Below are 14,254 nucleotides of genomic sequence, written 5' to 3' on the forward strand. Positions count from 1 at the left end.
TACTTGTTTCTTGACAATGGAGGTCAATAGTCGTCAACTATTCGAATAATATTTCAATAAGTGACCTATTTTACCTTGCCCCCTTTATCTGCCTTTTTGTTGGGAGTTTTTTTTTAAAAATAATTTAGCTCTTTAGAATTTCATAATTCAAACATCTTTATTTATTTTGAATCAGTGTGATTTTGGTGTTTTGTTCTGTACTTTGGTTGTGTAGCCTTCCTTAATGAAATAGTCGAAGAATCAAGAAACAAGCAGCTGCTTTAACAAAGGGTTGTTTCATTCAGAAAAAGAAACAAATATCATTGCATAATACCACTGAAAGCAACATATTTTTAGACAATTTAATCCAAGGAGGAATTACATACAATACTATATGTATTAAAATAGGATGAATTATATATGGTCTATGTCCTTTATAGCAACATAACACTAATTTATCAAATATATATAATTTTAGGTGAAAAGCACAGCGTTCTATTGATTCCAACGAAAAATTGTTCATAAAATATGTCAACGGTGGTCAAATTGTCAAAGGGCTAGGGACATTTTGCGCCGTTTTTGGTCTAAGCTTGGATTTTATTTATATAATGATATTTATGGAAATTGCAACATCAAAGAACAAGCATGTGTTCGCTTAGTACTTGTCCTTAACCTATGGCATCTATGGTCGCGTTATACTGAAAAAAAACATTTCATCCTCCTTGTATAAAACACACTATAATTCTTTGCATTTTTGGATAGTAACCGTTGCAAACGGAGCTACACAATGATAGAACCATTACATGTCCACTAGGGATGCAATTGGGTTTTTTAAGTACAATAATACAATTGCTAAACACAAAGTTTGATGAATTTGGAAGGCAAAGAAAGCTTTAAATTTTTAAGGATAAAGTCAGAGACGAAAGCTTTAGTCTCAGGACTTACATTCGAGTTTTAGAAAATACGTTATCTTATCATTGTTTTTCATTCATGATTTTGTCTCTTTCTTTAAATTTTTAGTGAATTATGATTTCGGAAAACAAAATTTTAAAAGTTCCTTCATTATGGTTTTCTTTGATTCTAGCTTTGAGGAGTTTAATATTTAAAGAAAGATAACTCCTTTTACATTCCAAACCATCTACCATATATTTGCCGTGTTAAAAGATATTCACAACGTTTCCTCACAATAAGCCTATATTATTGCCTAGTATCATATTTTTTCAACTTTGATATATGTTTCATATTGACAATCGAGAGAAAAAAAAAATCGTATTTCGATTATAAATATGCTGCAAATTATATGATTCGTGTCGCTCATTTGAATTTCAGGTAACGAAAATGATTTTTTCATCTAAACGAATGTAATTTTATTAAATCATTTCTGGTTACATGACATTCTGTATTTACGTGTTACATACTTATATGCCCTTGTGGATAGGTATTGATTATGACGTCATGTGTTTGCGAGCTTTACGTCGGAGGTTTCAGTAAAAACGAGTTTCGTTAACAAAATAATGACGTCACAATGTATACCTTTCCGCAAGGGAGGTAACACTGTAATGTAAAAAGGCAGAACATGAGCAATAACATTTTTCTTTTAAAACATATTTGAAGCAACAATTTGAAGATATGTGATGATATCCTTTCGACGGCCGGCAGGATTCGAACTTGACTCAATTTTGATAGTAGGTTATAACAAATGCCATCTATAAAAGCAGTTTCCATCTAGATTTCGGTTTGATGCCATTTTCACGATAATAACAAACAGTACACACTACAAGCAAGCAAAACCAGTTACCGGAAGTCCCCTAAAGGTCACCACGCACGGGTAATGGGAGGCAGAAACCTGCGCTTGGGACTTGTTTTATTTTTTTTTTCGAAATCGATGCTATTTTCCCCTTCCCTTTCTCTTTCTCTCTATTTTCTCTTACTTTGATATCTCTTCTATCATTTAAGACCATCTGCATGTCTGTATCTTGATAATTAAGCTCACAACGACAGGTTTCTGGGCACACACTAAAATCCGGATTTCAGACATCAAATTTTGACTTATTTGGGCATGTTCAAAGGTGATTTGCGACGTCTCTAATGCAATAACCGAATCGATATTGACATGCTATATAGGGATGAATATCTCCTTTTCTACAAGCATTAAGTTTTCAAGGGTCTCAGTGGGGCTCCAGAAGGGTGCATGAAATGGGGCAAATGAATAATTACGCATAAATACGTTACGGTTGTCCAAAGGATATAACCAAAATAATTCATCTAAAGCATCCGATAAATCATATGTATTTTGATCTCTTTTGCAGGTTATTTCCGTGCGGATATCCAGGACATGCGCCTTTTATGTACACTTCAAATCCGAATATATTTTCACTTATCACATAATCCGCCTAATATCAAGTGACGTCGCCCGTGTAATATTTTTGCATATGTCAATAATGTAATATGACTTGGAGTGATTTTCATTGGATGGAAATTCATTGTGACGTAAGACAGAAACAATAACAGGACGTCAGGAAAAATGACGTGGCGTCATAATTTCGAGGACGGCGGTACAAAATGGCGGTTTTTGCTGGAATTTTGGAACACATTTCGACGTGAAATTCTTTGGTATGTAGGTATTTGGAGTTTTGTGATAAAAAGTATCTTAAATTTGTTCATTTCATGTGTTTTTTATGAAACTCGTCTCGAAGTTTTAATTTTTGCTCGCCAAGGCTCGCAAAAATAAAAACTTCGTAGACTCATTTCATAAGATCGCATATGAAATGATCATTCATGTAAGATCCTATATATATACTTAAATATACAATATACTATATTATCGTATATTACAACAGAAAATCCAATATTATTTCCCACCGATTGCTTACATTTATCTATGGAAACTATATAATGAACTTGTAGACGCCAAAAAGTTAAGGACAGTCTAACGCGCTAAGACTGGGTAAGGGGAGACAACTCTAATTGATTTGGGATATTAGTATTCAAAATTAAAACAGAAAACACACATTTCCGTTTAGTCTTTTATTCGCATTTTTCGATAATCTTATATTCACATATTAGAATGTGGTGCTTTTCTATATCATTCGTTATTTCTTTTTTACATATATCAGTTTGTATGTTAAAAAATATCGATTTCCGTCGTATATATATATTAATGTGATATGTCGTTGTATGCACAAACAGTGACCTGCATATATTATAAGGCTCTTTTTTATTTTTATGCAAAAAAAGAAAGGTTTAACGGACGTTGTGATGAAATGATAACCATTTTAATGATAATTTAGATTAATAATTAATATATATACTGGTTTAACCATTTAAAATTACATATTCCAAACATAGATACTGACATACAAAAATATAGTACATACAGCATAGTCATCATGTGCAAATTACTTGAAGGGGTGATTTAGTTTGATCTTAATTAATAAAAACTTTCATATACGTATATAGATTTAGCGGACTATATTATATATACAATGTATATATTTTTGTATTGTCATTTGATAATTGATACATCCAATGAAACGTTATGATACATAAATATTTAATTCAGTTATCGAATTTCTAATATTGATTGCAAAAGTTTAAAACAATTCATACATACAACCTATAGGGAACATAGTACGGTTAAATTTTCCGATTTTGCATGGCATTTGTTTATGTTAGTTAGTAAATTAGATAACGAGATAACACACATATCAGTCATGTCTAATGTTGTGATATGTGCTCGGCTGGGGATAAACTTTCTTTAAACCTCAAATATAAAATTTGTTATATTACTTTGAACTGGTTTGAAACATGACTTCTTTGAAAAACTGAGAAGCATGTCTGTGAGTGTAATGTCGAATTTTCTGAGGCAGACGACGCAATTTGCGCATGATGGCGAAACGATCAACAACTAAACACAAGCACCTCCGATACTCCAGGGTTTACTATGACTGACGTTGGATGCTTCTTGGACTATAATAAAACTGAAGGCAGCTCAGAAGAAAAAATCTGAACCAATCACAGGTCTGCAAAGAATTTCTTTGAAGACCACAGAGAGAGCAGCGACGCCGAACTTCAAAACCAAACAGGCAACCACGGAGTACCGTTATACGGCTCTTTTGATGTACATCAAAGTACTAAATCACCTGTTCTGTTTTGTTGCATCTAGTTTTACTAAGTGATAGTCCAGGGTTGGATATAACGTCAGTAATAGTTATCCCTGGGGTATCGAGGATGACAAATGAATGCAAATACGGAATTGACCGAGTCAGATATGACATATATTTGTTACATATTATTTCTTTGTGTGACACAGAACGTTATTCATGCAAAGCTCTAAAATTGTGAAATCGACGTATTTTTTTCCAAAGAAAAATGATAAAAAAAGTTTTATGATGATTTTGATACCAATCATTTTAATGTCCTTTTCTGCAAATGACCCTTCTTCAACTGAAGGTTTTTTCATTGCTCTTGTTTTGTCAAAACAAATATAAAAAAATAATATAACAGTTTTGATACCAGTTCTTATTGGACCTTTGGCCTGTTTTTAATCGGCATGGCATAAGGATATCGGTTAAATAAATTGAACGGGACTTAAAAGAAAACAATATGGTTTTTAATTTTATTATTGAATACAGTAGTTACATGCTTGCATTTGTTATTTGTTTACTATAAAAGACCACATTTTTGCAGTTGCCTTTTTTTACGACAAAAAATGTCATTTTTGAAGTTGCCGGTTTTTTCAACAAAAGACCTTATTTTTGCTTTTGCCATCTTTTACGAAAAAAACCCTAACGTCTGATCTCGCAGATGTAGAGGACGCTGAACCCCATACAGACACAATCGTGCATCTTGAAGTTGTCTTCGGATTTAGCACACCCACATGTCTGGGAGCCTGTGTTACTAGGTTCTCCAACTGCCCAGGATCTTACCGTAGTATCAACCATTTCGTTATCGCTGATGAAAAACCAATCAAATGAACTTTTTCTCTCTCGGCCAGTGTAAAACAGGTCATCATCACCTGAAACCAAACAAGTAGTCTAAAGGGAGTTTTTGAAAAAAAGTTGTTATATTTTCTAATGTTGTCTAATTTGCAATTGTCATTGTGACTAAGGTGTTACATGGATTAAAATGAAATTAAAATACGAGCTAATATTATGTATATAATATCCTTTACCAATACGCGAAGGCAGATTACGGGCGATGAAAAGGGCCTCCTTATCTGTTTTGATCTCAACCAGGTTTGCTCCGATGGACTTGCAACGATTCTGTAATAATAATTAATAAGTATATTGAACGCCATTTCGATGTATAGATCAATATCAAACTGCACTCATAATAATGATGGGCGGTTTATGTGCGCATTTTGATGTCGATCTATATAATGTAAGGACAAATTAGTACATTTCATTACACTTTCATTGTCATGAAGTTCTAAACTTCAACACAGTATGAATTTGATCGAAATACGATTAATACACAAATATTATTTGTAGTGTAATAAGCTGTGGTCACCAATATTTTACCCCTCTACCCCCTCAATTCTTCGTCAAGAATGGATCAAATACTATTTTACATGCATTTCTCTATGAACCTCTATACGAATTTAAACTCCCATTATATTTTCGTGAAATTTTGCTAAGATATACATTAATATCTGAAATGAAAGATTTCCATTTGGTATTTATTTTTCACGTTATGATAATTACATGCAGATTAATAACATGTAAGGGGTTGACTTGCATTACTAAAATATTTCATGTATATTTATATGTTCGCTATTAAACAAAGCAAGTATGACAGTGGGCGAACAAGGGTAGTTTCGGGTATAACTCACAATGGCAGTAGCCCAATCGGTTGCCTCCGATCTCGTCGAGACGTAATAACATTTTTCTTGCGACTCGATCCATCCGTCTTTACAGTCAAGTGATTTAGAAGTCGTTGCTGCTGATGTTATTGTTGGTGGTGGTGTTGTTGTAGGTGTTGTTGGGGTTGGAGCGGCACCAGCTAGAATACAATAGAATGCATAATAGTAAATTTATGCGTTTTAACATAGTTCATATAAAACTTTAACAATCCGTAACATATACACAATTAAATAACAGTAAAACTAAACACACTTCAAACCTAGCTGTGATATCACCCATTTTGATTCGAGTACAATATCCATTATAAATCACAGACCCTATCTGGTGGCGACTTAACGGCCTCTAAGTGCTCTTTCTATCAAAAGATTTGACAAGGAAAATTTAGATGATTAAAACAATGGTTTGTGTATATCCTACCACATTAACAAGCACACACCAAATTTAAATATTTCTTAAAGATGCTCCAGCGCTGACAAATCAAAAACAGGATCAGACGATTTGGTATTTTTCTTCAGTTACAAAAGTTACTTACTTTACACCATTATCACCATTGGAAAGTTTGAGCTTCTAATTTTACTTCAAGATAAAAATATTAGAAATAATTAATTGCATCATCCGTGGCACGATGTTTTATATAGAATGATGTTCTCACTGCGCAGGCACCAAAACAAATTAAGATATTTTTTATTATTATTTCTTGTGTTTATTAGACATATTTATACACGATTAAACACCAATTGTTGTTCCAATGATGAGTATCATTTATGTTCTGTCGGCGGTGGATCATTTTTAAGTTAATGATTTTAATAGATAGTAAGTAATTATTATGATACACTATTATGATGATAACATGTGACCCTAGGATGTAACCATTGTAACCAGGTCCACATTCAGTTCAAAGCATCAATATCAAGCTATCAAATGGCTGGATAATGCAAGTCTTTTTACCTGGGTAGCGATGAGATTAAGACACCAACTTTAGTCGCCTTTTATGGTCAGATAGCAGGCACAATTCTTACATGCTACCTTCATTGTAGGCGTTGCTTGAGATTATATTCGAAAACAAACTTTAAAAACTCTAATTTTAACATTTACAAACATGAAGTTACATAGTTGATAATTAACACGTATGACTGAATATTACTTAATTATTCTCCGTAACCTTGCCCATGACATCATCATCGCCATTTCATGTCAAGATCAACATACAGTATTAAACATCGATGCCAAGATATCATATCGTTGTAGAATGGAAGATTTCAGCAAAATAATATAATAAGTTTTATTGTTAAAATAGAATAAATCCCTACGTGGAACTAGGTCACAGTGACCTACGACTGTCCCGTCTGTTTTCTTAACTGAAATTTGCATACCCATGATTTGCAAGTTAAAGCTGCAAACATATATCATTGTAACTAGATAACTTAGCAAACATCTAAATGTAAACTTTATTTATGTTACATCAATTACGAAACAAGTTAACATCTAGCAATATACCTTTGTTTTAGATACCTAGCAATCTAATGGTAATAGGAAAACGCAATACACGACTTTTATCTTACAATACAATATTTATATTCTGGTCGATACGGAAAGCAGAGATGAATTAGAAATGCCTCGTCAACTCGTCTTTCCATATTTTTTTTATTTTATTTTTGCAAGCATTAATCCTTGTATGGTTATATATTAGCCATGTATTATATATGTAGTTAATTTGCACTGATTACTGGCATTTTATAATGAGCACTGGATTACATTTGCTTGTTGTATTATAGGCTGGCCACACGTCTCTAGAATATTAAAAAAATACTAAAATCTGGCTTGGTTATTTTTGTTTCGACTAAATGTCTAGTTCTAAGTTTCAAACTAGGAGAAGGTAATCTAGTAGAGAACTCTGCTGATAAAGTCTTATCAACAACTTAGGGTCTGGTGACCAGTCTAGTTGTATTAAAACATATAAAATGTCCGACTTACGCATGGTTCCAGATATGTAGTACAAATTGCAATCTCTACAGAAACAAAACAAATATGGATGTTATTCATGTACATCCACTCAACATCTGTCCTCTACCTCCAGTTAATTCATTTAAAACATACCTTAATTTCCGACTTACCCATGGTTTCACAGATGTAGTATAAATCGTATCCTCTACAAAAGCAATCCAACATTAAAAAATCATATGTTAGTCCGATGCATCCACACGACTGCTGTCCTCCGTCTGGCTGGTCGGGATGCCAAGACCGCCTTGTTGTATCCACTGGTCTATCGTCACTGAGAAACACCCACACATTCTTAGAGTTCCTTTTACGTCCAGTGTATATTATGTGTTGTGTTGCTGAAAGTGTTAAATCAAACAGCGTAACTCATCGTAGTAATTACATTTTATTCTTTTTTGTCTAATTTACCAAGATAATAGAAATTTATATAGAAATAACGGTATTATTTATGTAAGATAGTCAAACAAACTTTTAAGTACTAATAATGTAAAGGAGTTTAACTTACTGAGTTGTAATTGTTTGTTTGATTAATTAACGTCCTATTAACAGCCAGGGTCATGGAATGACGGTCTCCCATGTTTACGGTGTGTTGCGTGTGTGAAGTGCTGAAGTTTGCGGTGTGTGTTTTGGAAGACTGCAGTATGTTTGTGTTGTGTCTTCTTGTATAGTGGAACTCTTGCCCTTTTTATAGTGCTATATCACTGAAGCAACTTTGTGTATAATGTAACTAATCTGAAAAACGTTGACTACTGTTTAAGTGTAGTGTTCTGTGTATTTGTATGATATTCGTATATTTGTACAAATAGGTTCCTTAAAAACATATTAAAAAATATTTTGAATTTGCATTTCTATGTTAACTAGGAGCGAAATTTGATAAAAGTGGATGTCTAAAAGTAAATAAAGAAGTATTTAGTAAGGACCTACATTAGAGATAATACATTTATTCACTGTTTATTAAAAGCAAACATTCATGATGTTAGCGATATCTCGTAATACTGGCGTTTAAGTGAGCTATTGTGGATGGGTTTTTTTATTTGTTTTTCAGTAAATCATATGTTCGACAATTTTGAAATATTAGCATGAAATATACTTACTAATACGTGACGGCAGATTACGCATGACAAACTGTGCCTCTTCGTCCGTTTGAAACTCCACTAACTTTGCCGATTTTGAAATACATTGATCCTGAAATATCAAACGAGGTCATTGTCCTCATTGAAATGGCAGTTTTTCTGTTTGTCTTTCTGTCCGTTCGTGAGTCTGTCTGTCTTTCTGCCAAATTGTAATTTCTTTAATAACTCGAGAATGGAAACAACATATTTTATTGAAACTTCAAACAAGTAGAATATGTTAGGTCAAACAACATTGGATTGTCAAAATGTTCACTACATACATGTAGGGCGCTAATACGAAATTGTAAATTGTTTTGCCATACTAATGTTTCCAGATCATAAACAAGTTTGGATTTTGTTGAATTTTTATACAATTTTAGGTTAAAGGTTGAAAGTGAAACAATCTGGAATTGGGTTTCAGATCAAAAGGTCAACTAAAATTGTCACTGTTACTAAATATACATCATGATTTGTCAAATTGTAGTTTCCAAATGACATATCGAGGACGGGTATATGAGCACTGTTAATAGCTTATCAAATAAATAGATTTGGTTCGAGTTTTGGGGGGACAAGTCAACAAAAAGAAAAGTTCTTTGTACTAAAAATAGAACTTTTCCACGTGATGTCACATTTTGGTTACTATAAAATATTATTCGTTACCACTTATACAGCATTAATAGAATCTTACATGCGTCTGTCAAGTGGACAGGGATATCTCAACCCGAGTGAAAGATTTTGGCTGGTCAACTCGAGGCTTGCCGAGGGTTGGCGGTCAAAATTTTCCACGAGGGTTGAGATATCCCTGTCCAATTGACAGACCCATGTAAGATTATTTGTTCTCCCACATTACACAAAAGTCAGATTAGGAATTATTTTTATACTGTTGACAATTAATGGCGTCCTCGACAATAATATCCGCTTGTATTGATGACGTTATTTTCAAGCGCGTGTGAGCTGCCTTTCTCCTACCCTGGTAAAAGACAGAGTTATCTTTTTCCCAGCAACCTCGGGATAGCTATGTCAGGTATGGGAGAATAATAAAATCTGTTACCTGTAAGTGATCGAGATCGGGTTATCTCAATCGAGGGTAAGATTTTGTAACATAATCCCAACTGAGGCGTTAACCCGAGACTGAGACAACCCGATCTCGATTACTTAAAGGTAATATTTTTTTTCTCGCGCCTCAAAGATATAATAAAATCCATCTACATACGAGTGTAAAGTTATCCCGTCTTTGACCTCCTGGTTCAAAGCCGATTAACGATTTCATCTGCGCTTTGAATTTAGTCATTCCGCGTAAAACTATAGTTCGGTTATATCAAAGAAAAACGAAGATCAATCGGCACATACTGTTTTAATAATTAAACACATCAACCAAAACCATGTATGGTAAATGACTGAATGTCTGAAGCGTGTGACGTCAACGATTCGAATGTATGACGTCACATGCGCGGACTGTTACATGAATGGCGTAAAATTCCGCCAAAAATCGCGTAAAGCTACCAGACAGATCGGACAAGAAAGAAACATCTAGCACAGGGTATCATGTGCGATTTCCCTGTCCGAGGTGCGAAAAATATATATCTTTGACGGAAAATCCAATGTTGTTAGGTCATTTGAATAGTGCATATAATTGCGGAGAAATATCTTGAAATAAGTAAATTATCACTTTGAACTAATTACATTAATTCTCATGTATGCAAACACTTTGCGTGTACATAAATTGCATTATACTATTAAATGATTATACCTATCTGGTTAGTTTCATGTTGTTTAAAGAAATTGTATGATTTGGAATTCAGATTATTCGCTGTGATCGTGTTTAGATTCAACAAGAAATCCACGGAAGTGGATGTGTCGTCTGCACAGCATCACAAAAAATAGTTATTTACAGTTGAAAATATTGTTAATAATTTAGATGAAGTAATCAAGTTGCATATCTCTTGCAAATATTGATGGATTTTGAAAAGTATCGAACCCATCTAAGATCTCATTGGTATAAAGCAATATACCAAATTTGGTTGAAATCGGACAATAAATACTAAAGTTTTCAAGCGGAAGCCATGTTTCGACTATTTTAAGGTCCCGTAACCCTTGCAAATATATGGCAGATTTTGACCAGTATCAAACCCATCTAAGTTCTCATTTATATAAAGCAACATACCAAATTTGATTGAAATCGGACAATAAATATTTAAGTTATTGAGCGGAAACCATGGATTTTTCTGTTTTGATGATTTTAAAGTCCCGTAACTCTTGAAAATATTGACGGATTTTGACCATTATTGAACTCATCCAAGATCTCATTGATATAAAACAATTTATGAAATTTGGGTGAAATTGGACGATAAATATTAAAGTTATCGAGCGGAAACCATGGATTTTTCTGTTTTGACGATTTTAAAATCCCATAACTCTTGCAAATATTGACAGATTTTGACCATTATCGAACTCATCTGAGATCTCATTGATATAAAGCTATATACCAAATTTGGTTGAAATCGGACAATAAATACTTCAGTTATCGCAAGGAAACCGTTTCCCGGACCCGGACGCCGACGCCGACGCCGACACCGACACCGACGCCGACGCCGACGCCGCCGAAATAGTGATACCTATAAGTGTCGCCCTTGCGTTGCAGGCGACACAAAAACAGGTTTCCAAGAAATTTTGCAATTATACTATGAAATGAAAATAGCAAAGTTTAGTAGCCGCGAAAGAAAGTTGGTTTCATATCTAAAAAAATATATGCGATAAAGACGTTGATACATTGTAACTATTGCAGTGTATCTCATGGTATATGTGAAATACACACTCAAATATTCCATTCTTGATACTACAGCATCCGGAATATTCCTTACACATCAATATTTATCTATTGGACGTTTCCGGTATCCCCGATATACGATGAGTAAAACTGAAGGCTATGTATTTAAAAACAGATTTATACTTTCATTTACTTTGTATTGCTTTAAAGCTGGACGTCACAATCGAAGTCTGTGTTAACCTAGAATCATAATTGGTCAGTTGTTATTTTCAAAAGTGGCTCTGTTGTTAAACTATAACTTCGTTCAGGAATGAATATTACGGAGTGAGAGTAACCCGCAGTGTACCAAGGATGTTTCATTGGGTGTTAAATGAATGTCCCGGATGAAGTTCCCATAAAATATTTTGACTACATTAAAAAATTCATCACGTCAGTATGAAACGTTACATTTGGTGCCGTAATTTGCTTCATGAGTGTAAGTTTTATATGAGACGCTGTAAAATCCAGAAAGGCGGGTCATATAAATGTCAAACAGAATATATATTACACTGGCCACAAGAACCTAAGCTGTGGATAAGACATTCTCAGCAGAGAACTTCACTCGATTATCTCCCCCTAATTCGAAACTTGGAATCAGGCATTGTAGTAGAGACAAAAATAATCAGGCCAATTTTTCCCCAATGTTTTAGATACTGATATGGCCAGTCTAGATACATATACGACTCACGATGGCTGTGGCCCACTGTGCTTTTTCTAAGGATACATAGTAACATTTCCCTCCCGGGGATAATATCCAGCCTTTGTCACACTCCAAAGCTTCGGTCGTACTCATGGTTGTACTACTAATAACTGTAATTACAAGAATTATATTATTAAATACATTTACTATGAGTGCGCAGCGAACAATCCTACCATATCAATAAATAAGTAAGTAAATAAATAAGTAAATAAATTAATTAATTAAAAAAATCAATAACACAATAATCAAATTTACTATGCTAGCACAACTAACCACCCAGACACATAAATAAATAAATAAATAAATAAATGAAATAAATATATAAATAAATAAATCAATTTACTACGGATATATTACTTAGATAACATCGAACACTTGCTCAATTAAAAAAAAGCATTCTATAATGTGTATCTTCGAGAGCATAAGAAAAAGTCAGTGATACTCTGTAAATAGCAAATTCTAATATTAAATCGTTTTCGCTGCATATAAATAAAGATACAACTGTACATCAATTACCTTCTCCTCCCAGATGCTCACGGATTTCATTCTGCTCTTTTTTCATTGTCCGAAGTTCATTTTCAAACCCAGACAATATTTTTGAGAAATCATTAATTTCGGTGGATACTGTTCTTTTAAATTCTTGAATTTCCGTTGAATTACACCCGCACTGCTGACCAGAGTGTGTACCGCCTTCAATGGCGTCGACCCGTCTTTGTAATTCACACACTTTCTCGTTGATATTGAAGTAAGTTGCATTAAGAAGGCCAACAACTTCACTTTTTAAACTGTTTTCGTCGTATTTTTCCATGGAATCAGCGCTCCCTCTAACAATTACAGCCGTGAATAACACTATCAAAGCTGTAACTAAATAATAGAACACCATATTTTTATATTTTTGCAATGCAGGCGCGGATTAAAACGTTTTAACCACCACATGGTATTGATAAACTGTTTGTCACGTGACTTCTCAGTAACCTAACACTCTGTTTATGGTTTTGAGATACATATATAGTTAAGATTTGACTTGTCAGTTTTACTTGTAATTCAATCTTTACAAACGTATTATTTAAAAACTTTATATTTCAATGTTATGATATCAAATGAAGATCAAAATATTTGCAATTGTGCAGAATAAAATTTTATCTAAGATATCAGTTCCACTTTATCAGCTTAAAACGTTACGCGAGCCTCCCAAGAAGACACATAATAAGCAAAACACCGACAAGAAGTTGAGATCGAGGTCAACATCTACCGGTGTAGAGGGAAATTGAATACCTATACAAATGTATCTACAATATTTCCCGTGATTGCAGATATCTCGGAAAATGTAAACAGCCCTTCCTACATTCTCAGACGAATGCCAAAGCAAATTGGGTAAATGATATATAAGCCGTCATGAGTCAAATGAATTAAAAAGTTCCTTAAAATTATCAAAAGTAAATATAAAAAGGAAACTATTTTTCTGTAAGCTTTAATAATTAATTTTCTCTTGTTTCTTGCTTTCTGATTGGCCTATTCATTTTTTTTTCATTCCACGGTGAAAAAAAAAATCCGAGAATGGCGCCGAAACCCGACGTTATCGTGACGTCACAATAGAAATATTGACGCTGCGTATTGATTTGGGAAAAAAATAATCCCGTGTAAAAAATCAATTGAATCGTACGAGTAAACGTATTTGATTTTATAAAGTAGCACGAAGAATTAATTATAAGCATTGAAGTGACCAATTTTGTTTGCAAACTTTTGTGAGAATCAGGGTACCTAATTGTTCAAAAAGATTGTAATTGTAATTCTG

At 33.6% G+C, this 14,254-nt stretch overlaps 1 protein-coding gene across 1 annotated transcript; it reads right to left on the reverse strand.

The window, feature by feature from the left end:
* Window positions 1–3,057: 3,057 nt before the first annotated feature.
* LOC138309437 (low affinity immunoglobulin epsilon Fc receptor-like) lies at window positions 3,058–13,582 on the reverse strand. The gene is made up of 7 exons (XM_069250633.1): window positions 12,976–13,582; window positions 12,448–12,569; window positions 8,936–9,026; window positions 7,958–8,179; window positions 5,813–5,982; window positions 5,153–5,243; window positions 3,058–4,996 (listed from the first exon to the last, which is right to left on the reverse strand). Exons 1-7 carry the CDS (start codon window positions 13,340–13,342, stop codon window positions 4,767–4,769), a joined length of 1,293 nt encoding a protein of 430 aa, XP_069106734.1. The 5' UTR covers window positions 13,343–13,582; the 3' UTR covers window positions 3,058–4,766.
* Between the last annotated feature and the right edge of the window lie 672 nt (window positions 13,583–14,254).

The sequence above is a fragment of the Argopecten irradians genome, chromosome 15 (assembly GCF_041381155.1).
Source record: "Argopecten irradians isolate NY chromosome 15, Ai_NY, whole genome shotgun sequence".
In the NCBI taxonomy this organism is placed as follows: domain Eukaryota; kingdom Metazoa; phylum Mollusca; class Bivalvia; order Pectinida; family Pectinidae; genus Argopecten; species Argopecten irradians.